This window comes from Colletotrichum destructivum, chromosome 6, assembly GCF_034447905.1.
Source record: "Colletotrichum destructivum chromosome 6, complete sequence".
Taxonomy (NCBI): Eukaryota; Fungi; Ascomycota; class Sordariomycetes; order Glomerellales; family Glomerellaceae; genus Colletotrichum; species Colletotrichum destructivum.
In genome coordinates this window covers 1,679,430-1,701,433 of record NC_085901.1, presented here as the reverse complement: position 1 = coordinate 1,701,433, position 22,004 = coordinate 1,679,430, and the positions used below count along the sequence as shown (strand labels likewise).

The 22,004-nt window shown below is 54.4% G+C and overlaps 9 protein-coding genes across 9 annotated transcripts; 6 read left to right on the top strand and 3 right to left on the bottom strand.

Moving 5' to 3' along the window:
- Positions 1-1,226: 1,226 nt before the first annotated feature.
- On the top strand, positions 1,227-2,472 carry CDEST_09706 (Putative pectate lyase PlyH/PlyE, pectin lyase/virulence factor; the record flags this gene model as incomplete). Its single annotated transcript, XM_062925865.1, has 4 exons — positions 1,227-1,668; positions 1,737-1,866; positions 1,978-2,016; positions 2,076-2,472. The coding sequence occupies 4 exons, from the start codon at positions 1,227-1,229 to the stop codon at positions 2,470-2,472; spliced, it is 1,008 nt and encodes a 335-aa protein (XP_062781916.1).
- A 602-nt stretch (positions 2,473-3,074) lies between these two features.
- On the bottom strand, positions 3,075-3,988 carry CDEST_09705 (uncharacterized protein; the record flags this gene model as incomplete). The annotated part of the gene is made up of 3 exons (XM_062925864.1): positions 3,075-3,514; positions 3,625-3,780; positions 3,835-3,988. 3 exons carry the CDS (start codon positions 3,986-3,988, stop codon positions 3,075-3,077), a joined length of 750 nt encoding a protein of 249 aa, XP_062781915.1.
- A 1,177-nt stretch (positions 3,989-5,165) lies between these two features.
- CDEST_09704 (uncharacterized protein) lies at positions 5,166-7,641 on the top strand. Its single transcript, XM_062925863.1, has 5 exons — positions 5,166-5,269; positions 5,346-6,016; positions 6,072-6,672; positions 6,745-7,111; positions 7,200-7,641. Exons 1-5 carry the CDS (start codon positions 5,238-5,240, stop codon positions 7,545-7,547), a joined length of 2,019 nt encoding a protein of 672 aa, XP_062781914.1. The 5' UTR covers positions 5,166-5,237; the 3' UTR covers positions 7,548-7,641.
- Position 7,642: 1 nt separating this feature from the next.
- Positions 7,643-9,120, bottom strand: CDEST_09703 (Putative aminotransferase class-III, pyridoxal phosphate-dependent transferase, major). Its single transcript, XM_062925862.1, has one exon. The coding sequence runs from the start codon at positions 9,057-9,059 to the stop codon at positions 7,644-7,646; it is 1,416 nt and encodes a 471-aa protein (XP_062781913.1). The 5' UTR covers positions 9,060-9,120; the 3' UTR covers position 7,643.
- A 372-nt stretch (positions 9,121-9,492) lies between these two features.
- CDEST_09702 (Putative major facilitator superfamily, MFS transporter superfamily) lies at positions 9,493-11,216 on the top strand. Its single transcript, XM_062925861.1, has 4 exons — positions 9,493-10,057; positions 10,141-10,388; positions 10,443-10,884; positions 10,937-11,216. Exons 1-4 carry the CDS (start codon positions 9,572-9,574, stop codon positions 11,099-11,101), a joined length of 1,341 nt encoding a protein of 446 aa, XP_062781912.1. The 5' UTR covers positions 9,493-9,571; the 3' UTR covers positions 11,102-11,216.
- A 492-nt stretch (positions 11,217-11,708) lies between these two features.
- On the top strand, positions 11,709-13,239 carry CDEST_09701 (Putative pectate lyase, pectin lyase/virulence factor). Its single transcript, XM_062925860.1, has 2 exons — positions 11,709-12,325; positions 12,386-13,239. The coding sequence occupies exons 1-2, from the start codon at positions 12,007-12,009 to the stop codon at positions 13,027-13,029; spliced, it is 963 nt and encodes a 320-aa protein (XP_062781911.1). The 5' UTR covers positions 11,709-12,006; the 3' UTR covers positions 13,030-13,239.
- A 684-nt stretch (positions 13,240-13,923) lies between these two features.
- Positions 13,924-15,180, top strand: CDEST_09700 (Putative pectinesterase, catalytic, pectin lyase/virulence factor, pectinesterase, Asp active). Its single transcript, XM_062925859.1, has 2 exons — positions 13,924-14,080; positions 14,183-15,180. The coding sequence occupies exons 1-2, from the start codon at positions 13,958-13,960 to the stop codon at positions 15,041-15,043; spliced, it is 984 nt and encodes a 327-aa protein (XP_062781910.1). The 5' UTR covers positions 13,924-13,957; the 3' UTR covers positions 15,044-15,180.
- A 1,047-nt stretch (positions 15,181-16,227) lies between these two features.
- CDEST_09699 (Putative extracellular membrane protein, CFEM) lies at positions 16,228-18,283 on the bottom strand. Its single transcript, XM_062925858.1, has 4 exons — positions 17,936-18,283; positions 17,598-17,733; positions 16,831-17,506; positions 16,228-16,747 (listed from the first exon to the last, which is right to left on the bottom strand). Exons 1-4 carry the CDS (start codon positions 18,041-18,043, stop codon positions 16,318-16,320), a joined length of 1,350 nt encoding a protein of 449 aa, XP_062781909.1. The 5' UTR covers positions 18,044-18,283; the 3' UTR covers positions 16,228-16,317.
- A 1,291-nt stretch (positions 18,284-19,574) lies between these two features.
- CDEST_09698 (Putative berberine/berberine, FAD-binding domain, PCMH-type, FAD-binding, type PCMH, subdomain 2) lies at positions 19,575-21,610 on the top strand. The gene is made up of 3 exons (XM_062925857.1): positions 19,575-19,876; positions 19,950-20,150; positions 20,258-21,610. The coding sequence occupies exons 1-3, from the start codon at positions 19,623-19,625 to the stop codon at positions 21,501-21,503; spliced, it is 1,701 nt and encodes a 566-aa protein (XP_062781908.1). The 5' UTR covers positions 19,575-19,622; the 3' UTR covers positions 21,504-21,610.
- Positions 21,611-22,004: the final 394 nt, after the last annotated feature.

The window sequence follows — 22,004 nt, the reverse complement described above, 5'->3', positions numbered from 1 at the left end:
TGGGTATGTCTTATGACCAAGCGGTGGAAATCGGGTCCAGACAACCAGTGGCTTACATCCGTGGCCACGTGCCTCGACTAAATCAGCAGACGCTCTCTTTCTTTATCTCTCATTCTCTTTCACACACGCACACAAACAACAATCAAAAACAAACAGTCGATAAGTACACCCCCCCCCCCCGCTATCAGCGTCTCGAAATTTCTCGGAGCTCTGCACCCCGCGTCTAGTTGCTTACAGTGGCGGACATTGTCTGGGGTTGGCTTGGCCCCCCCGGTCGAAGCAGCCCGTGTTATTGGTGGCTTTTGCGATGCTGATGTGCCATGAAGAAAATTGTTTCCATCCACTTGATCGACAGATGCTTGGCTATTCATGAATGAAGTGGGATTGATTGTTATCGAAATGCCGGTCGAGTCACAGGGCTCTGCGGAGGCGTTCGGCTGCAGTGCTGGCAGGCCTCTTGGCTACATGTAGGCAACTAGTCCTTCATGCCGGATCGACCGCCTTTGGTATAGAGAAAGTTATTGAATTACCTGGCGATACTCTTGATTCCCTAGCTATCAGCGATTAATCTATCGATTCTTGTTGATTAAGGACGAACCGCCCCCCTCCCGGCATCCAATATTCCAGACATGAGAGGAGTCGCTATCTTGACAGCCTACATACGGAAGGTAATGTGAAGGTCGGGCCGCCTGGCAAGATTCATTTTCCACAAATGGGGGAATCCTGTTATATTGCCTCCACGTGGGCGTCAGCCGTCTCAAGCTCGTTGGGCAAACGAGCTCTACCGCCCAAGCTTTCCTTAGTGAATGCAGTGCAGCCGGATCTGTGGGGTGCATTCGGGTGCGTCCCGGTGACAACCCCCTGCGTCAAAACAGATGCCCTAGGACGTGACAACGGGCGAGAAGCGGTTGGGTGGTACTTTGATTCACAGACTCAATCCAGGCTCAGTGGTGGATGGGACTCCATAGCTCACCACTGGTGGAATTTCGAACGGGAAAACCGGTTCCTCCATGGAGCGGCCCGTGAAGTTGAAGGTAACGGATCATGGCCCATTCGTACACGGAGTAGACATATGCTCCTGTTGTGAAGATGAAAGGAAAGAAAATAGGACTCGAGAGAAACTATAAGAATAACGACATATCCCCAGTTCGACCAAGATCTTCAAGCCCCCAGTATCACATCATCAGGCCAAGACTCCCAGCTCCTTGTTCCCGGACACCGCAAAAATGCACCAATACTATCTCCTTGCCCTTCTACCTACAGCTCTTGGCTGCTTGAACGCCAACTCCAACGCCTGCGCTAGCTACATCAAGTCCAACGCCGCGGCTTCTACCTTCTGCGCCACCTTCACCAGAAGCACCGTCACCGCCACCACCGCTCTTCCGGCCTGGGCTACGAACTGCTCCAACAAGCCCAGCCTCCTCTCTGCCGAATGCACTTGCCACTACAGCGGTGCAGCAGGCGGTGGTAGCTCCCCGAGCACGACTCTCAAGACTACCACCACAAGCAAGCCCACCAGCACACAGGGCGGCGGTGCCGTTGTCACCCCTCCGACCGGTGTCACCACCACCCTCCCGAAGTCTTCCGGGGCCACCTCCACCAGCAAAGCCATCACGGTCTCTGCTGGGCAGTCGTACGATGGAGGCTTGAAGAAGTTCGACCGAAGCCGTATGTTCAAAACCCTCTTTTTCCCCGAGAAGATATCGGTCGCCGAGAGTGCTGACATCCCCCTGTAGCCAGGGTTTGCGCCGAGCAGGACGAGACCGGCGAGGCGGATGCCATGTTCGTTCTTGAGGACGGTGCTACTCTCTCAAACGTCATCATTGGACCTGACCAGGCCGAAGGCGTCCATTGCAAGGGCCAGTGGTAAGTTGGATGATACCTTAACGTACAAATATGATTAGCTAACAAACCGCAGCACTCTGTAAGCTGATATCGTGACCGCTCCATGAGACTCCTCACTAACCCTTTATGAAGTAACAACGTCTGGTGGGAGGATGTTTGCGAGGATGCCCTGTAAGCTATCTCATGCATGCACGTGAGATATCGTTGTCGTCGTCTAACCCCCTTCCCAGCACCCTGAAGCAGCCCAGCGGAAACTCGTACGTTAACGGCGGCGGCGCCTTCAAGGCCTCCGACAAGATCATCCAGTTCAACGGGTTCGGGACCGTCAACATCAACAACTTCTACGCCAACGACTACGGCAAGGTCGTCCGGAGCTGCGGCAACTGCAGCGGCAACGGCAAGGCCCGCAATGTCATCATCAACAACATGGTCGCCACGGACGGCGGCGTCCTCTGCGGCATCAACACCAACTACGGCGACACCTGCTGGGTGACCAACAGCTGCCAGGACAGCAACAAGATCTGCGACCGCTACACGGGCAACAACAACGGCGCCGAGCCCCCCAAGATCGGCTCCGGGCCCGACGGCACCTACTGCAAGGCTACCGGCTTCACCACTGCCTGCTGAGCAATGTTTGGGCCGTGAAAGATTGTATTTGGGCCTTGTGAAATGTTGATGGAAAGCGGATTGTTGTTGTTGGTGGGGGAGGGGTGTGTGCTTGTTGACAATTGTTTTGAATCCGAAATCTTCCCGACCATAGTTCTTGCACAGTAAATACTCCATATTCATGATTCTTCCCTATGCATAACTGTCTCCCAATAACATCTTGAAGCCCTCCTTTACTTACTGGTCAAAGCATGTCCTGCGATGTGTCGTTCATAAGGATTTTTTATTCTTTTGCGAGATATCCTTGCGGAGTGATAGCCAGATTCATCGCATAGAAAATCTAATCAAAGTAATAGCTAATAACAGAGAAAGGCGTCACACCTCGTTGCGGATGAAGTTGTCTCCGGAATAAGTACGTTAAGCAGGTGTGGCATTGCTGGGGGGGGGGGCATTCAAGCAGGACCGTTACATAAATCAAACCCAAAATCTCAACTAACTGTGATCTTTCCAGTATTGCGAACCATGTTACCGAGGTCAAAGTTACGCCCTGTTATCTTATCCAGTGATCGCACCACTGCCGGCAAGGCAAACTCCACCACATCTCTCATAGCACCAAACACCAATCATTTCTTCTTCGTCAGAACGTACTGCGGCGCGTACTGGTATACACGGCACGTATCATAGACCGACCTCGTCGTAGAAACGCCCCACCCTTCCGGCACGTTGCACGCCCCCAGCCCTTGAGAAGGCGTGCGTATCGTGTAGATGTCGGCGTTTCCATTGGCGCTGCAGGAGGCAAACACAGTCCTCACTTTGGTGTACACAAAGCCGTCCGGGATGGTGCAGGCTTCCATTTTGTCAACCGGCTGAATGAGCGTATACACATTTGCATACGTGTTGACTGCGCATGTGTTGTAAGTGCTCCTTACGACCTTGTACGTGAACTTGCTCGGGACCGTACACGCAACGAGGCCTGCGACTGGCTTTCGGAGCTTGTATTGCTTCGACGGCCTGCCTTCGTCACACGGGCTTAGGGATTCCCGGACCGAGGTGTAGGTAAACCCTGTGCAGAGGGTTATTATCATTTGCTCTTCAACTGCAAAGACCGCAGAACTGACGGAGTGCACCAAGGCAGAAGGGGGGGGGGGGGGGGGGTTATAATGTGTGACATACCTGGTGCTGTTGAACAAGCCAAAAGGTTGTCACTGGGAGGGACCACAAAGTATTGCTTCTGGGAGCCGGCACCGCAAGAGTTAAGTACGTTTCGTGCTTTTGTATAGACTGAGTCGGAGGGCACACTGCAGGACCAGTAGCCTGCCTGACGCGCGACTATGTGATGTTAGCTGATTGACGCGAGTGTTCGGAACTAATGCGTGAACGTACCGTTTCTCTTTGAGTCTTGGCTGTCCCCAGTATCCTGGCTCGGATCAGAGGAAGTCGAGACTGCCGAAGAGACTGCCACATCTTGATCTAGGCGGAGAGGGGCTGGGGTGCTCATGGAGAGCGCCACGAGGGTCAGGATGAGAAAAGACTTCATTTTTGGAATGATTGATGATGGTGCCTGATAATGATTAGCGATGTGAAGCTTAGAGAGTTGTTTGATGTTCTTCACCTCGCAATGACGAGCGACTCTTTATAGCTTTTTCCAGCAATCTATGAACGAAGCAGCTGACATCGAAAACTCAGAACTTCAAAAAACCTCCTGCCATTTTCTTTTTTTCTACAGCACTTGTGGTGGCTGAGAATCGAGGCATGTGTTCGCTGAGCTCTCATCCTAGATCTAGACCACTAGGCTTTCAGCGCCACCAAGGCGTTTTTGTCCTAATTATCAAACAAGCTCGTTCACGCAGCCAACTCAAGGTTTTCAGCCCCAGATTCTTGCGATGCCACACGCATTTGTGCTATTCCTATTGCGTTGTTAGCCTGAATACAGCCCTATGTTTGATCCGGCGGTCAACACACCAAGCAGAAACGATTCTCGTGATGGATATCTCCGACGGCTGAATATCATACTGTTTGTAGTCTATGGCTGAGCACCGTAATCCATGTGGCAGAGGCACCTAGAACTCGAAATGAACTAGGGCAATATGCGATAGGGACGTCCGAGTTCGTTCGCTCTCACTCCTGGCACAATTTTCCGCATTTTCAGGCAGTTCGACATGAGGATCACGGGTCCCGGAGCGAACCGCTCAGATCACAAAACCCAACCAAATGATCAGCTACCGTGTGGCAGGTAGCTAGTACGACGGAAGTAACTAGCAATGACAAAAAATTCTTTGGGGAATATTAGTAATGAGTAAGTTGTGTGGTTGTCGTTGGCGTCTATTCAGATTCGTCACTGCGATTGATTGAGGTTATTATTGAGGCGGGGGTTCCAAACAAGGAACATCCATGTCTCCAACTTTGAAGGGCGAGAGGTTGGCTGCTCGGCGTCTAGCCGCCTATGCCTTTCCCACTATACGATGTACCGATAAAACTAGGGAGATCGTAGGTTGTGGGCGAGGAGACAAAATAATTGCAACCTTACTTACAGCTGGAGGTCAAAAAGAACTCAACTCGGCTCAACCCGAGTGGCGTTGATTCTGGTTCGGAGGGAATCGGACACTAGAAGCGGCATTCGATATTCGAGAAAGTATCCACTTGAACAAAAGATCCACAATATCAACCCGGTTTCGGCAAGCCGTGCAAAGTAAAACCGTAAGCCGAAAACTTCATTTCCGTCTCCTCGGTTCTCAGACCACGTTTTCAGACAAAAGCCGACAGACAGACACACTTCGGAAAACACAATGCGGTCAAGTCTCTCGTGCGAATCTTGCCGGTAAGCCATCCGTCCATCTCTGTAGTTCTCCATCTCGGCACCCGCTGCGGCGATCGTCGGGTCCGATGTGACACAGCCGCTTACCCCCTGGTTCTACTCCCCGACTCCGCAGGCGGTCCAAGATCAGATGCGTCAACAGCGGAACTCCGCCGTGCACCAAATGTGAAAAGTCCGGGAAATTGGACTGCACCCTGACGAGGCCGCAAGTCCCGCCTACCCGGAGAGCGGCTGGACGGGCACGGAGGGCGACGGAGGAGGCACCGTCGACTTCCTTCAGTCATGATGTCGACTCCCAGCGGCTCCTCGTCTCGGCGCCCCAATCGCGAGGCCCGGCGACCCCTTCATCGGGCATAGAGCATCGAGATGGCAGAGAGGAGATGGAGGGGCACCTTGAACAGATCCCCAAAGACGTGGTTTTCATAGCCCTAGAAGCCTTCTGGCGGAAGTTCCCCGAACTTCGCGTCATCCACCCTTCCTCCTTCATGGAGTCTTTTGGATCGACCTGCCCGAGAGAGAGCAAAGCGTTGCTGGCAACTGTCCTTGCCATGACGAAAACCCAGAAGCCGGACTCGGATCGTCTGAGGACGCAGATCTTGTTTCCGAGCGAACGCTACGCGTCTTATGCGTGCGACGTCTTGGCTGCATGCATACTGCAGCCGCCGGACGTAAAGGTCATCCAGGCACTGCTTATACTCACGCTCTATGAATGGGGTACTCGCGACTTTCACAAAGCTTGGATGCACTGCGGTGAGATGATCCCTGGAGCCGCGAGACTTGACCATTCTTTTAACACCACACGCAGGCATCGCCATCCGTATGATGCAGCTGCTTCACAGTTCCCGGGTTGCGCCTTTCCCACTCGAGATCCCTCGCCGCAGCGAGCCGAACAGCCTCACGCCAGCCATCGAGACCAGGACCTTCTGGGCGTGCTTCATCATGGACTGTATGGTGAGTTCGGGTACATACAACCCGCGCGTGCTGCCGAAACCAGAGATGCGCAAGCTCAACGTTCCACGACCGCCTACTTCCACGGAGTTTGCTCTCGGGGCAGGGTCTTCGGGCCAGCCGGAGCATTCGGGCGAAGACGCCGCCCCAGACCCAGCAAACAGCTCTGTTTACCTCGACCTCGACCAAGGCTTTGGCATCATGGCGGACGGTTTCGACATCTACTCCGACATTATGGCCTTTGTCTTCAACGACGGCCGCAAGGCGCCGGGCATGTGCTTGCCCGAGAATTGCCCCTGGGCCCCAACATCCCCCGTGGCGTGTTGGCGTCGCAGGCTCGAGGAATGGAGGTTGAAACAACACCCTCGGCTGCATTATCCCGACAACAGCGTTGCTGCGCATGCGACGTTGGGCTACGGCGAATCCTTCGTCTATCTCAACCTGCTGTACTATCAGAGGTGAGTCCTTATAAAGCCGAGACCTACCCATCATCAGCCACCGCCAAAGAACGACAACTGATTCTCTTGCAGCATCGTGATGCTTCAGAGGGAATACTTCCCCTTTCTACCGACCATGGACATGACCCCCCAGGGACCGATCGACCCGCCGATTCTCGAAGCGGAAGCTCCTCCGGGGTGGTGGGAGCAGAGTGCAAAGGAACTGTTCGAAGCAGCCGCGCATCTCGCGAGCATCCTCCGAGACGCGTCGGAGTGTGGCGTGGCAGTCATGACACCCTTTGCCGGATTTTGCGCCTTCTCGTCCTGCTACATCAATCTCTATGGCTTTAGGTTCCCGCGCATCACATGCGGCTATGGCCCAAGAGCCGAAGAGCTGATGAATTCAAGCATCGAATATCTCAAGAAGTTCCGCGAGGTCTGGGACCTCGGCGATGGCTGGGTGAGTTAATGACTGAGAAACTTCGACATCCCCCCCCCCCCCCCCCCCCCCCACAATGTAATTCCGTGCTCTGCTAAATAAGAATCAGTTGAAAACAATTCAGAATGGGTCTCTGATGTACCAGAGAGCAACTTCGGACATTCAGAGGTATCGTGGGCGGTCCCGTGTCGACTTCAGCGTGCTGCATCAGTCCATTCACGAGTTCCGGGTTGTGGACAGGTCGGCGCAGCACTTGGTGGAAATCAACAACGCCGAGAGGAGCTCGATCGGGACCGCCGAGGGAGACTCGTTGAGCGAGAAGCAGCAACAGAACGTTGGCTTCAACGCCCAGGGACTGGTCGACGCAACTGGCGCCATGGACGATCAAGGTCTCTGGCCGAATTGGTGGTCGTTGATGGAAGATGTTGATACTTCAGAGATATTCACGATGACTTGAACATGATTGATTGAGAGGAAAATGGCACCAAGTTCCAATGATCATAAACCGCTTTTTATCATGAAGTCTGTCTATTGCTGTTTGCCACCATTCTTCTTACAGTGTTTCCGCCTCAATTTCTTCAAGTGCTTCCCTGAAGACTCGGCAAATGACTTGTAGCTGCTCTTCTGTGGTCGTGTATGGAGGCGCGAGCAAGACGTGATCCCCCCTCGAGCCGTCAACTGTGCCAGCGCCAGGATACAACGCCACGCCCTTCTCGAAGGCCCGCTCTTGAACACGAATGCCGAAGCGCGTCTTGGGATCGAAAGTCTCTTTGGTGTCTCGGTCCTTGACGAACTCCACTCCCCAGAACAACCCCCGGCCCCTGATATTACCAACCGATCGGCAGTTGATCAACTCAGTGCGCAGCAGAGCCTCCAGTTTCTTGCCCAGTTGAGCGCAGCGAGCCACCAGGTCATCTCGCTTCAGGATCTTCTGGACGGCCAAAGCCGCGGCGCAAGCAACGGGGTGCGCCTGGTATGTGTGTCCGTGGTTGAAGGCGTTGGAGCCCTGCCTCAAGGCGGCGACCACCTTTTCGTGCATCAAAACACCGGCGATGGGACCGTAGCCTCCCCCCAGTCCCTTGGCGACGGTGACGATGTCAGGGACAACCCCCTCTTGCTCGAAGGCGAAGAACGTCCCCGTGCGTCCGGTGCCGCACATGACCTCGTCGAGGATGAGAAGGGCGCCGTGCTTGTCGCAGATCTGTCGGACACCCGCGAGATAGCCGACCGGGGGCGCCACGCATCCCGCGGTGGCTCCGACCATGGTCTCGGCCACAAACGCAATGACGTTACCCGGCCCAACTCGCTGGAACTCCGCCTCGATTTCTGCCAGGAGCCGGGCTGTGAACTCATCCTCGGTCTCGTCTTTGCGTTGGTACTGGTACGCGTACGCCGGCGAGACGAACGAGACGTGGGGATAGCCGAAGCCGTGGTAAGGGACCTTCCGCGCCGCGACGGTGGAGATGGACATAGTCGCCATGGTGTTGCCGTGGTATGCCTGTCTTCTGCCGATGAGGTGCAGCCTCTGCGGCTGCCCCTTTTCGTAGTGGTACTGGCGGGCCAGCTTCAACGCCGACTCGACGGCCTCACTTCCGCTGCAGACGAAGAAGGCCTTCTCGAGTCCGTGAGGGTTGCCGTCGAGGATGACATTGGCGAGCTCCTCGGCCGGCTGGGTGGTGTACGCTTGTGTGTGGACGTAGCTCACTTTCCGGGCCTGGTCGGTGATGGCTTGGATGACTTCCTCGTTGCCGTGGCCGATGATCGCAACGGCGGCACCGCCGCAGGCGTCGATGACTTTCTGACCGTTGGCCAGGTTTAAATAGACCCCGCTGGCGGACTCAACCATTGAGGGATGCTGGACCAAGGAGCGGTGCATCAAACGACCCTCCACGCCATTGGACTTGAGGCTTGTGGGGTTCTGGCAGGCCGTGGCCGGCGTGAAGAGCTCGTCGTCTCTCGCGGGAGCCATTGTTGTGATAGCCAATTAGTGATCTTTGATTAACACAAGTTAGAACTTTGCAAGAGAAATGCAGCCAAGGGGGGGGGGGGATTCTTCTCCAAGAAGTTGGAGTCTGAGTCGAGTTAATATACCCATTTCTCGGCGCTAGTGTTCAAAGCCGAGAGATCGGGCTCGACACCGGCTGCTTTCTTCCCGGGACACGGAGCACAAACGGGATCCAAGCCGGGGGTCGATCGAAAAGTATTAGAGATTCCACGAAAGACCCACTAGAAGCATGATAGAATTGATTGTCGCAAATGACGTGGCGTGCGTCAGAAAAGCTCTGCGAAGAAGAAAATCTGATATCGGTTCTGAACCAAACCCGAGATCCGAAAGCCGACTAATACAAACATACGATTTCCAACCCCCCTTCGAGAATCCCATAAACTACCGCCGACGAAAACTCGAACATGACTTTCCATCCATCATGAAACCGAGTTCTACAATAATATCTAATAAGACTAATTTGTTGTGTTGTCATCATGGATCCCGAAAAAGGAACCCCAAGCCCCGTCTACCATGGCGCGCCGCCCGAGTCGAGGCAAGATGGACACGAAACAGATCATTCAAGCGACGGCCCGTCGACCAGCCCGGCAGCGAAGTCAGATGAGCAAACGTACGACGACCGAAAAGCGTGGATCACGGTTGTGGCCTCCTCCTTGACCATGTTCGTCTACCTCGGAGTCATCTACTCTTGGGGCATCATGCAGGTCAGGCTCGTCGAGACGACCGGTTCGAGTCTGACGACCCTGACGTTCGTCGGCTCCCTGGCGACCTCTTTCATGATTTGCTTCAGCATCGTCTCGGACAAGATCGTTTGCCGCATAGGATACCGACTCGCCGCACTGGTTGGCGGTGTCTTCATGGGTCTCGGAGAGGTGCTCGCCAGTTTCGCGACCCATCACGTCGTCGCGCTGTTCTTCCTGCATGGGCTCGTTTTCGGCCTCGGCGGTGGATTGTGTGTTTTTGTGAGTACCCGCTTCCCGTCTGGCTCTGCTCAGACACTGCTTTCAGTCAATTGCCCCCCGACTGACCTTTGCATGGATCACAGTCGGTCTCCACTGCTCCAATGAGCTTGTTCAAGAGACACAAAGCCTTGGCGATGGGCTTCGTCTTCGGCGGTGGCAGCCTGGGCTCTGCGGTCATGAGCGTCGTGACCAACTTCCTCGTCAAGGATCTTGATGTCGCCTGGACGTTCCGTATCCTTGGGTTCATCCTCTGGGGGGTGTCCATCCCTGCGTCGTTTTTCCTCCCTAGAAGCACCGTCTCTGGGAACAAGTCTTCCCGTCAACTCCAGTGGTGAGTTCTTTAAAACACCCGTGATGGAATTATTAGACTAACAAGACTGCCTAGGTTCCGCTTCAAGCAACCTCGCTTCCTCTTGCTAGTGGGAGGCACCGTCTTGGCCTGTTTCCCACTCTTCATCCCGCCCTACTTTGTCCCAATTTTCTCGAGATCAATGGGCTACTCCAAGGAGACCGGAATCATCATCTTGGCGGCCTGGAACCTGGCTTCCACCTTGGGGCGTATCTTGGCGGGATGGGTCGCGGACACACTGCTGGGTCCCGTCGAGAGCCTGGCCATCTGCATCCTCTTCATGAGTCTCAGCTCTCTCATTGTCTGGCCGCTCTCGAGCTCCATCGGGATATTTGCCGTCTACCTCGTCTTCAACGGCATTGGCTGCGGTGCATTCTTCAGCCTGACGCCCATTGCGATCAGCGCCACGTTCGGCGGCGAGAACACGCTCAGCATCATCCCGGTGGTCTGGACGACATGGTTTTGCGGCTTCTTTTTCGTAAGTTTCAATGACCCTCCGCCGATCAACAGTCTTCCCTAACTTGAACCAGGGTACGCCGATTGCTTCCGGACTCTACTCTCTCTCGGGAGACACCGACGGCCTCGAGAGTTTCAGACCGGCTGCGTATTATGCCGGTGCTATGGCAATGGCGGGATTCGCTTGCGTGTTGGGCATACGGTTCGCCCGCAAGGCAGAGATGGCGGTAAAAGCGTAGAGACAGGCACAACGATGGAAGCCAAATGAGTCGAACGAATCCTAATGAATATCATAGAAGACATAGACAGCATAAAGAGCATATAGACACATAGACTATGGGAGCAACAAGAACCTTACAATCAACCTAAACACTGGTGGTAGCGACTTCAGTGCTGAAACTTGAGGAAGTTAACAGAATCCGAGTCTTAATCTTTTTAACCTTTCTTTTGCCTTCCCGTTCGCCAAATCTGGTCCTCTTGAAAGTTGGGTGCCCAGAGATGGAAAAGCAACCTCTGAACGATTCCATGACGCCGAATTGAATCAGAGCGGCGATCAGCATCCCTAAAACGGCATCAACTTCAGGGTCCAGAAGCACCTGTTTGGTTATTGGCGGACTTTGTGCGCTGGAATGTCAATGTCGTGATGGTGATGCGGGGAAAACAAAATCATTCAACTGGTGGGTTTTTAGTTGTCCTGATCGTCGTCCGGACACAACGTCACATCAAGACCCCTCCTCCTTGAATCACGGGATGTGCTTGGCAACACTCTCGGCGCCCATAGATCTACTTGGAACGCTTTTCGACAGCTGGTATTGGTGCTGTTAAAAGGTGCTCGCGGGCTGCCACGACTTTTCTGTTGACATCGCCGACCTGCCATTTCGCTTGGCGTGGATCGAAGATCGGCCAAGCCCGGGGTGCGTTCAGCCTAAAGGTGACCCGTGAAAATCTTCCGCCGTCAGTACCTAGTGAGATGAACATGAGCTATCGAGAAGAGGAAGCATGAAACTCTCCCGGAGACCGACGATTGAGCTGCAAAAGTCCTATAAACTCACTGTCCCACTGCACAACTCATGGCGACGTAACTCTTCAGCATAAGCCGGAAAAGGGTTGACACAGCACGCACATCATTTCGCCAAAACTAAACATGAGATTCTCTTCTTCTCTTCTCGTTCTCCTTCAAGGGGCCGCAGCGGTTCATGGCGGCGTTGTGGAGAGGCAGGCCACGGGTTGCCTGGCTTCCGCTCCGGGGTTCGCTTCTCTCAACGGCGGAACAACTGGCGGCACCGGCGGCACAGAAGTTACCGTCAAAACCCAGGCGGATCTTGAGAAGTACGCCAGCGCATCCGGAAAGTATGTGATCAAAGTTAGTGGCCGGATCACCATCACGCCTCTCGGCAAGGAGATCAAGGTTGCGAGTGACAAGACCGTCATCGGTCTCGGCACATCTGGCGAACTCTACCAGGGTGAGTTTTCGTGTTGAAACCCTCTTAAAGTATTTCTTGAAAACTAATTGGGGTTGCAAGGCGGATTGGGGTTGAACGGGGCTAAGAATGTCATCATTCGAAACCTGAAGATCGGCCACACGAACTTGAACGACGGCGTCGAGAACGACCGCGACGGTATCCAAGCCGACACGGTCAGCAACATCTGGATCGACCATTGTCTCTTTGAGAACGGCGGTGACGGGCTGCTGGACCTTCGAAAGGACACCACCTTCTTCACCGTCTCGAACAACATCTTCCGCAACCACGACAAGAACTTCGGCATCGGCTGGACGGAGAACGTCTCGGCCCGCGGCACCATCAACCACAACTGGTTCGACAAGACCAACCAGCGGAACCCTTCCGCCGACAACCTCGCCCAGGTCCACTTGTACAACAACTACCTCTACGGCATCACCTCCTATGGCCACTATGCCCGTGGCAGCACCAACGCGCGGGTGGAGAACGTCTTCTTCGAGAACACCAAGAACCCGCTGACCAAGGACGCCGCGGCCGTTCTGAACGCGTCTGGGAACACGTACAAGAGCTGCACCGGAACTATTGCGGCCAACTCTGGCACCTCTTTCAACCCCAAGAGCTACTATTCTTACACTCTCACCCCGACTGCGGACGTGCCTGCCTATGTCAAAGCTAACGCGGGCCCCAAGGCCTCTGTTTGCTCTTAATCCGGTCTCGAGAGTAAGTGGGCGGATTCCAAGACGTAACAGATCGGGTTCTCCCGTGGTATTTTGAGGTAGATATCTCGTAAGAGATAGGTTCACTCATGTTATCATGCCTGGCAATGTATGAAGAATCCACTTTACGGAGCCTTACATAGCACAAAGTATCCCGTATGTCTTTTGCAGCAATGCTGTATGCCTTACATGCACTCTGTCAGAAGGTGTCTACTCGCAAGCTCCTTGTAGATGGTGTCACAGATCCCTCTGTTGCCTACGTATACTCAGCCAAGTTATGCTTAGACGAAAGAAAACCATTGCGATAACTAATACTCGTTAAGTGTCCAACAATGAGAAGGGAGGAAGGGAAGAAAGCTCATGAGTACGATTCTCTTACAACCATAAAAACAACGTCTTACCCTAATCAGTAGTGAAATGTGGACTTCAGCTTGCATACGCTACTTGACTTGACAATTCCACTATTCTTCTTGAAGAGGAAGGCGAGTCGCCGCCGACCTCGTTGTCCGGCTTGGCTCACCTGAATATGTTTTCTTATTCCAGCACCGCATTACCCCGTCACCGCGGCCTTGCCGTCCGACTTACTCGTGCGGTATTCATCCCTTGTTCCAGCTGAGTGGACGGGATTATTCCAAGGTCGTCAAAAAGCTAGCGTCGGGGTGACTTGTAGCGACGGTTGATGAGGATGCCACTCGACCGGACGAAATGGGTGTGGTGCATGCCTACTGGCGGGTATTATCCGCTGCAGCCAAGCTTTTTGCCAGCTTGACACGGAGGGCCTCGCCGCATCCATTTTACGTAGCAGCAAAGATGTGTGTCTTCATATTTCATATTTAACCATCACTTGGACCTTGATCAATCGTAGGGAAACCATCTGTTGAGAGACATCAACTACTCTTCTTTCCAGACCAACAGCATCATGAAGTTCTTCAGTGTTCTCTCGTCCCTCACCGTTTTGGCGGGTAGCGTCTGGGCTGCCTCGAGGACCTCGCCGCCCTCTGGCTCTATTGTTGTTGCTAAGTCTGGCGGTCAATTTACTTCTGTAAGTCACAGTCTCATGGAATTCCGATAAACGCCCCTCCAGAGTCCACTGGTGGTGCTTTTACCATGACCTCTTTATACTAATCACATGGCTACTACCTAGCTCCAAGCCGCCATCAACTCGATCTCAACCAGCTCCACTGCTACCACGACAATCTTCATCCAGCCGGGGACGTACTCCGGACAGGTTTCGATCCCCAGCCTGAAGGGCAAGCTCGTCATTTACGCCTACACCACCAACGACCAGGACTACACCAAGAACCAGGTGACGCTGACGAACTCGCTGTCCGCCGCTGCCGCCGGGAGCAACGACCTCTCCGCGACCCTCCGCGTGGCCACCAACTACTTCAGCCTCTACAACGTCAACCTCGTCAACGGCTACGGCAAGGGCTCGCAGGCCCTAGCGGTCTCTGCCAACGGCCAGTACCAGGCGTACTACGGCTGCAGCTTCGTCGGGTACCAGGACACGGTCTACACGAACAAGCCCCACCAGGTCTACAAGAACAGCTACATCGAGGGCGCCGTCGACTTCATCTTCGGCAACGACGGCAACGCCTGGTTCGAGAAGTGCACCATCGCCATTAACGGCGCCGGGTACATCACCGCCAGCGGCCGGGACACCGCCGACGCCTACTGGTACGTCATCAACAAGTCCAAGATCGCCGCCAAGTCGGGCGCCGGCGTCGCCAAGGAGTCCACCGTCCTCGGCCGCCCGTGGAGGGAGTACGCGCGCACCGTCGTGCAGAACTCGGACCTCAGCAACGTCGTGAAGCCGGTCGGCTGGTCCGCATGGGGCACGAACCCGACCGGCAACGTGTACTACGCCGAGTACGGCAACACTGGGACGGGCGCGAGCGGCACCCGTATCAGCTGGGCCAAGAAGCTGTCGAGCGCTGTGTCTATTGACTCCATTCTTCCCGGGTGGACCTCTTGGGTCGACACAACTTACTGGAACTCCTCTTGAGGACTGTGAAAGGTTGGGTCACAAAGTGGTCATCAACTAGCAATCAGAACCCGGTTGATCAAACTACTGAACATGGGTTGCTGTTGCCTCAAGCCAACATGAATCATTCTCTCATGCTCCAATAAACTATCCTATCCCTTATTTGACCCAAGAAATTGATGCTTCGTTGTACAAGATGTCACACATGTATGGTTGACTTGACCGCTTCCTGGAGTGTTTGGCAATGACCTGCTATTTCTTGCTTGCAAGGTTTCTCTCAAGAACGCATCCTGGTACATAATTCGAACCATTTGATTTCTTCCAAGGTCATTGTGGTTAATATCATCGATGTTTCTTAAACCGGCTACTACGATTAGAATGAGTCCGTTGGGCTTCCGAGGAGCCGGTGTGTCTCCGTAGATTTTTTATCAAGAGTAGAGCCACCACATCAAAGCTGTCTGACCCTTAATAATTACAGCCAACTGAAAACACCATTTTTCAACTGCAATGTTGTGAAACATTGTCTTCTGTTGTTCCATCCAGTTGCCACCGCTCCATTGTGGAAGAAATGCTGGCCCTGACCAAAATGGTTCCTAGACCAATGTTCAGGTTTGATAAAGTGCACATTGGCAAGTCAATGCGACTGCTGAGTTGATAATGTCATTGGCTGATGTTATCAGGTTTACTTCCAACTGTTATATTTGCCTTCATGGACGAGAATATAGGGTGGGGAAAGCTCTGTTCGCTCTAAGTTCTCATAAGATCCCCAAGTCGATAAGCAGTCAGTATAATAGAGTTTGGATAGCTGAATACTTCGCGCCACTCGTAAGTAAGGCTACAAAGCAAAAGATCACCGTTCACAACTTGAAAGATGGCTTGCTGGGTTTGAGTGGGGTTAGCTCTATAATTCCCTCAAGACCCATTCAAGATATCCACATCCGATATGGTGTAGTGGCCAACATGATGCCCTCTCAAGTCGTAGACCTGAACTGCGAAATGGAAAGGCATAGCCCCGAGTTCGATTCTCGGTTTCGGAATCTTTTTTTTGCTCTCGTTCGTCACCTTGCAGATAATCTTATTTCTTTTATGCCGTGTGAAGGGTTGAGAACCCAACCAACCCTGAATACGATATTCGAGGCATAGGGAGAGCACGCATGTAGGTAGCCTTTCACTACTGAGGGTTTTTCAAAGATAATAAAGTTCCCAAGCGAGTCGTTACTCATTGATTAAAGATATCTAGCTTCTCTATGATGTTCCAAGTCCAAATCCTCCCGGTCTAAACATCTCCTCTCGAGCTACTGATGAGTCTTCGCCGGCCTCTGAATGTCTTTCATCGGCACAAGATCCGTCTCGTCGCTATCGCTGTAAGAGATTGTGAATGTTTTCTGGAACTTGATGTGCCGGTCCTCGACATCATGCACAGAGTTGCTCCTGTCCACGGTGACCACCCCGACAGTGCGCGGTTGGCTCCGCGCTCCTTTCGACCTGACGTCGCTGCCGTACTGCTGGTAGTACTGCCTCCCCTTGCTCCGGAGGGTCGAGCCAGACATGCCCGGGAAGAGCTTGACTAGGATCATACGGATAGAGGGCAGACACGCGCATATGATGCCGACGCAGATCTCGACTGTACTCCATATGCTGACGTCCATGAAGTCCATGGTGGCGTTGGATCCCTTGGCAAAGTCGACAAGAGACTGGAGGCGGATGATGCTCACGACGGTCACACTTGGGAAAAACGTTAGCTGACATCGAACATATGGGACAAAAGGAAAAAAAAAAAAAAAAAAAAAGAAACTAAAAAAACTTACAACGTGCCGACGATGAACATCAACGCCACTCCCACCTTCTTCTTCCAGTGCAGCTTCAAAGCCCTCAGCTGCCACAACGGAATCGCAAGCATCCAAAGGTCCAGGGCGATGCTGATGGCGGCGTTGGACCAGCTGACGGCATTCGCGCTGGCGCAGCTGCCCTGGTGCAGCCCATCCCACTTGGTCCAGAAGTAGTGGATGGGCTTGCACTGGAAGACGGCCGCGACGACGAAGGCGAAGCCCCACACAACGATGAAGACGGTCGTCGCCCACAGCACGCGCTGCACCTCCCTGGCGGGGAAGATGCGCATGTAGAAGAAGATGATGGCCAGCTTCACAAGCGTCACCTGCAGGAAGTACAGCCAGGCCATGATGTAGAAGTAGAAGAGCACGTTGGTGATCTGTTGGGGCTCCAGCGTCCAGATGTCCCTCCCGAGGCCGTTGGCCGTCGTGCCGTGGACGGTGATGACGGCGCTGGGCATGGCCGCGACCAGCGTCGCCATGACGAACCAGTCGTCCCAGCCGACGTCGAGGCCGGCGAAGACGATCTTGTAGCCGAACCGGCTCATGACGCAGACCGCGGCGAGGATGGCCATGGTGTTGGAGAGGACGACGTACGATTCGGCTCGGTTGTGCACGGGGGCACCGCAGTTCGTGAGGCTCGCATTCTTGGTGGCTGCGGGTTGTTGTTCCTGGTCAGACGACAAACCAAAACCTCATCGACATGGCGAAGAGCTGGGAAGGGAGGGAAGGGGTTTAAAACGTACCGAGAGCCTCCGGTATCGTACAGCTTACTGATACGCACAGAGTGACGTTGTGTTGGAATTGCTCATTCGTGCAGATGCAGGTCTGGTTTGTGGGAGCGCAGAAGCCACCGGCAAAGGCGCTGGCGATGCATTTCGTCTGTAGTTTTGGAGTCTCGTCAGCTTTTAATTCCCTTGCTTCACTTCATTTCGTCTCTCTTTTGTGAGCCACATGAGATCTGGCGCGGAAGATTCTGGTGGGAACCAGATTGCAAATTGCAAAAAGAAAAAAAAGAAAAAAAAGAGAAAAAAAAACAGTAACAATAAAATTCACTCAAAGCCAAGGGAGAAAAAAAACGTACGGCACAGGCCGGGTAGCCGGGTTTGCTGGAGGATGCGTCCTGCGCCTGTACGGCGGCGGCGAGGACGCCAAGGACCAACACCAACACGAGGCGAAGGAAGGATGCCATGTTGTTTGCCCTTCTTTTTTTTCTTTTCTTCTTTACTGCTTTTGCAAGGAGGTTTCCGTGTTGGGGGCGGCGGGTTCCCAGTGATCCGGATGATCATCCCTTCATAAATGAAGTCGGCGTATGGCCCTTATCCTTTCTTTTCTGCGTGGGAACGACATTCCCGGTCCTCCATGTGGCAGCCGGCCAGGTCCCCCGGGATATCGTCTCGCCATCGCCCTCTTCCAAGAATCCCAAGGGCGGCGCTAGTCCACCTTGTCTCTCCCTCGCTTCGGTCGATGAGACGCTGTTCCTTCAGTTGAATGTTTCTGGTCCTGCAGTGCGGTGCGGTGCGGTGCGGGCGACACACGCGTCGGCTCTCTCTCATACGGCTGAGAGACACCCTTCGGAGAGAGGGGGGCGTCTCTTAACACGCAGCCTCTAAGACGAGACTAGCACGTCTTCTAGGCCAGAGACAGAACCGAGACAACCGTTCGTCGTATGCAGTTGGGCGGCTCTACGGTCCTTGGCAACCCCTAAACGGGAACCATCCCCGATCCAGCCAAGAGCCCCTGCAGGAAAAGGCGCAGGTAAAGATGCAAAATCACCGGCGGCGCAGCACAGCACCGCAACGAGTTCTGGATCCCGGAAATTAGTCCCCTACCAGGTGTGTCAGGTCAGTACAGATACCGTTGGAGAACAATTCTGCATGCACGTGGCGGCGGCATCCGCATTCGCTTCGTGACGACATCTATACTCGGGTTCCGATATGTATGTTTGCTGGTTCGTAATTGGACATGCCGTGCCAACAACCAACCTGACTCCAAACCCGGCTGAGGCTCAGGTTTCCCGTTGTTGTCGTTTTAGTCTTTGGGGTCTTTTAATCAATCTTAATCAACTTAAGATCTGTGGACTCTGGGTTGTGGGCTGTGGGCTGTGGGCTGTGGGCTGCTGTGGGATGGAATGGAGAACGGAATAGATATCGAAAAAAGGGTCGACCCCACGTGAAGATTGACGCCGGGCCTGTCGGGGCCACCCGGTGCCTCAATCCGATCTCCACAACTTATGTCGTATCCGGCCCTATCCCCCGTGATCCATGCAACGCGCGAGTGGCAACCGGATGTTGCGCTCCGTAACAGGAAGCTCTCAGATACTTGCCCCCCGATAAGTGGATGTAGTAGGACATGGGTTGCTGTAAGTCCGCGTGCTCCAGCCTCCAGTCGGTCCCGGTTTGGGGGCCAGTTTGGGGCATCTAGCCCGCAGTCTATCGATCTTAACATTGATAACAGCAGCCCGTTGGTTCATGCGACGTTGTAAACCCCTCGTACTGGTGTCCATCGACAGGCAGGTAACCAAAGAAAAAAAAAAGGGGGCCCTAGGTACGGATAGTCTGGAATACGTCGCAGGCCGAGGTATCGCCCTTGTGTAGTTCAGGGGTGAGGTTCGTTCGCCCTTCGCGAGCGTGGAGCTAGATGGTTAGATGCGAGGGATATATGAATTGCAGAACCAGTCACACACTTTTTGGTGGCTTGCTCTTGACCTATCACCCCTCCCTACCTTCTCTCTACCTCTCTTGGCTATTTGTCCAACTCAAGCCATCATCATGAGGATCTCTTATCTGGCCGTAGCCACCGCCTTGGCTACCCTCACGTCGGCCGCCGCCGCTCCCAAGCAGCAGTGCCACTGCTTGCCTGGTGAGAAGTGCTGGCCGTCGACCGTCTCCTGGGACGCACTGAACGCTACCGTTGGCGGCCGTCTCGTTGCCACCAAGCCCATCGGGTCGCCCTGCCACGATCCCACATACGATGCGGCCGCCTGCGCGGCGCTGCAGTCATCCTGGACGAACCCCTTGACCCAGTTCGTCTCCTGCTCTTACCACCACATGTGACGCGACGACAGACAATGGTGTGACTGACAGGGCCTGTTTTAGCATCCCCTCCTCGTCTTCTGTGATGCAGACCTACTTCGCCAACCAGTCCTGCGATCCCTTCACAGACAGAGCTATCCCCTGCACCCTCGGCAACTACGTGAGCTACGCCGTCGACGTCCGCTGCACGGCAGATGTTAGCCACGCTCTCAAGTTCGCCAAGGCCAACAACCTCCGCGTCGTTGTCCGCAACACGGGCCATGAGTGAGTAAACGCTACGAACTGGCGGGCCGACACCGACCCTGCCGTTCACCTACCTCTGTTGTTGGTCCAGAATCGTTCTCTGACCCTTGAACCTTTTTTTGTCTTAGCTTCCTCGGTCGCTCTACCGGCGCTGGTGCTCTGGCCATCTGGACCAACCACCTCAAGACCGTCGACTTCACCACCTGGTCCGACAAGTACTACTCGGGCCCGGCCGTGAACGTCGGTGCAGGCGTCCTCGGCTACGAGATCCTCGAGGCGGCGCACGCCAAGGGACTCGCCGTCGTCTCGGGCGAGTGTGCCACCGTCGGCCTGGCTGGCGGCTTCATCCAGGGCGGAGGCCACAGCGCTCTCTCCACCGAGTTCGGCCTCGGGGCCGACCAGACGCTCGCCTTCCAGGTCGTCACCGCGGATGGCAAGACCGTCGTTGCGTCGCCCTCTCAGAACGCCGACCTGTACTGGGCCCTCAGCGGCGGCGGCGGCGGCACTTTCGGCGTCGTGACCGGCGTCACCGTCCGCGCTTACAAGGCCGAGACCGTCGGCGGCGCGGCCTTCCAGCTGCTTGCCGCGACGACGACGCCCGACAAGTTCAACGCCGCCGTCTCCAAGTTCCACGAGCTGCTGCCCAACATGACGGACCACGGCGCCTTTGCCGTGTTCCTCCACAACTCCCAGTTCCTGGTCCTCCGTCCCCTGACCGTCTGGAACTCGACGGCCGCCCACGTTCGCGACGTGGTTCTCGCCCCCTTCGTCAAGGCGCTGGCCGAGATCGGCATCACCTTGCCGATCGCCTACAGCGAGCTCTCGTACCGCGACCACTACGCGACCTACATGGGCCCTCTGCCCCAGGGCAACCTCGAGGTGGCTCGCTACCAGTTCGGCGGACGCCTGATCCCCCGCGACGTCATCGAGACCAACAACGACGAGTACCAAAAGGTCGTCCGGAACCTCACCGCCAACGGCGTCCTCCTCGCCGGCAGCGTCGGCCAGTACAACAAGCCGACCGGCGCGCCAGACAACTCGGTCCACCCGGCGTGGCGCAAGGCGGTCATGCAGCTTCAGCTCATCACCAACTGGGACAACGCGGCGCCGTGGGCCGACATGGAGGCCGCCCAGAGGCGCATGACGGAGGAGTTCATGCCGCTGATCCAGTCGGTGACGCCCGGCAGCGCCTCGTACATGAACGAGGCCGACTTCAGGCAGCCGGACTGGCAGAGCGCCTTCTTCGGCGACAACTACGCCAAGCTGCTGTCCATCAAGAAGAAGTGGGATCCCGAGTCGCTGTTTTACGTGCTCAAGGGCGTGGGCAGCGAGGCGTGGAACGTTGCGCCCAGTGGGCAGATGTGTCGGGCTTAAAGTCTAATTAACATGTAGAGAACTAATATGCACCATCTTTCACTGATGCTTTTGTCACAAACTGTGAGACGATGTTCTCTTGATGAGTTGTTGAAGCGATTGACTAGACGTGATTGTCAAACGGGATTGACTAAAATCAGGAAACAAAAAATTTGTTTGCATACTTCAGCTCTATGAAAGAAAAATCAACCAAGCAAGAAGTCTAGTAAACACCGGATAAGTTCTCCGTTAAACCCCTTCCCCTATGATCGAGGCCAAGCGAATACCGTTAAAACGACGCAATACTGAATGAGATTAGAAGAGCTAAGCAAGGTCTGCAGAAGCTGAAGATGGGGGGGGGGAAGGCAATTGGACCGGATGAATAATAAGCGACTTATATCATTGAGTACAAACAAATACTTTCCAGGAATTTTAAACCCTTTATTTCTAATTAGACAGACACTACATAGCTGAGATCGTTATTAGTTGATTACTATGCTACGACATTTGCGATATTGGGGG

Bases quoted from the DNA above. Each gene is read 5' to 3' on its own strand.
- CDEST_09699 (XM_062925858.1), bottom strand. From the start codon at position 18,043: ATGGCATCCTTCCTTCGCCTCGTGTTGGTGTTGGTCCTTGGCGTCCTC. The intron at 17,507-17,597 runs GTACGTTTTAAA...AACAACCCGCAG, and splicing joins TACGATACCGGAGGCTCTCG to CCACCAAGAATGCGAGCCTC. The intron at 16,748-16,830 runs GTAAGTTTTTTT...GTTTTTCCCAAG, and splicing joins ATGTTCATCGTCGGCACGTT to TGTGACCGTCGTGAGCATCA.
- CDEST_09700 (XM_062925859.1), top strand. From the start codon at position 13,958: ATGAAGTTCTTCAGTGTTCTCTCGTCCCTCACCGTTTTGGCGGGTAGC. The intron at 14,081-14,182 runs GTAAGTCACAGT...GCTACTACCTAG, and splicing joins CTGGCGGTCAATTTACTTCT to CTCCAAGCCGCCATCAACTC.
- CDEST_09703 (XM_062925862.1), bottom strand. From the start codon at position 9,059: ATGGCTCCCGCGAGAGACGACGAGCTCTTCACGCCGGCCACGGCCTGC.
- CDEST_09701 (XM_062925860.1), top strand. From the start codon at position 12,007: ATGAGATTCTCTTCTTCTCTTCTCGTTCTCCTTCAAGGGGCCGCAGCG. The intron at 12,326-12,385 runs GTGAGTTTTCGT...TGGGGTTGCAAG, and splicing joins ATCTGGCGAACTCTACCAGG to GCGGATTGGGGTTGAACGGG.
- CDEST_09702 (XM_062925861.1), top strand. From the start codon at position 9,572: ATGGATCCCGAAAAAGGAACCCCAAGCCCCGTCTACCATGGCGCGCCG. The intron at 10,058-10,140 runs GTGAGTACCCGC...CATGGATCACAG, and splicing joins GCGGTGGATTGTGTGTTTTT to TCGGTCTCCACTGCTCCAAT. The intron at 10,885-10,936 runs GTAAGTTTCAAT...AACTTGAACCAG, and splicing joins GGTTTTGCGGCTTCTTTTTC to GGTACGCCGATTGCTTCCGG.
- CDEST_09704 (XM_062925863.1), top strand. From the start codon at position 5,238: ATGCGGTCAAGTCTCTCGTGCGAATCTTGCCG. The intron at 5,270-5,345 runs GTAAGCCATCCG...GATGTGACACAG, and splicing joins CTCTCGTGCGAATCTTGCCG to CCGCTTACCCCCTGGTTCTA. The intron at 6,017-6,071 runs GTGAGATGATCC...CACCACACGCAG, and splicing joins CAAAGCTTGGATGCACTGCG to GCATCGCCATCCGTATGATG.
- CDEST_09698 (XM_062925857.1), top strand. From the start codon at position 19,623: ATGAGGATCTCTTATCTGGCCGTAGCCACCGCCTTGGCTACCCTCACG. The intron at 19,877-19,949 runs GTTCGTCTCCTG...GGCCTGTTTTAG, and splicing joins TGGACGAACCCCTTGACCCA to CATCCCCTCCTCGTCTTCTG. The intron at 20,151-20,257 runs GTGAGTAAACGC...TTTTTGTCTTAG, and splicing joins GTCCGCAACACGGGCCATGA to CTTCCTCGGTCGCTCTACCG.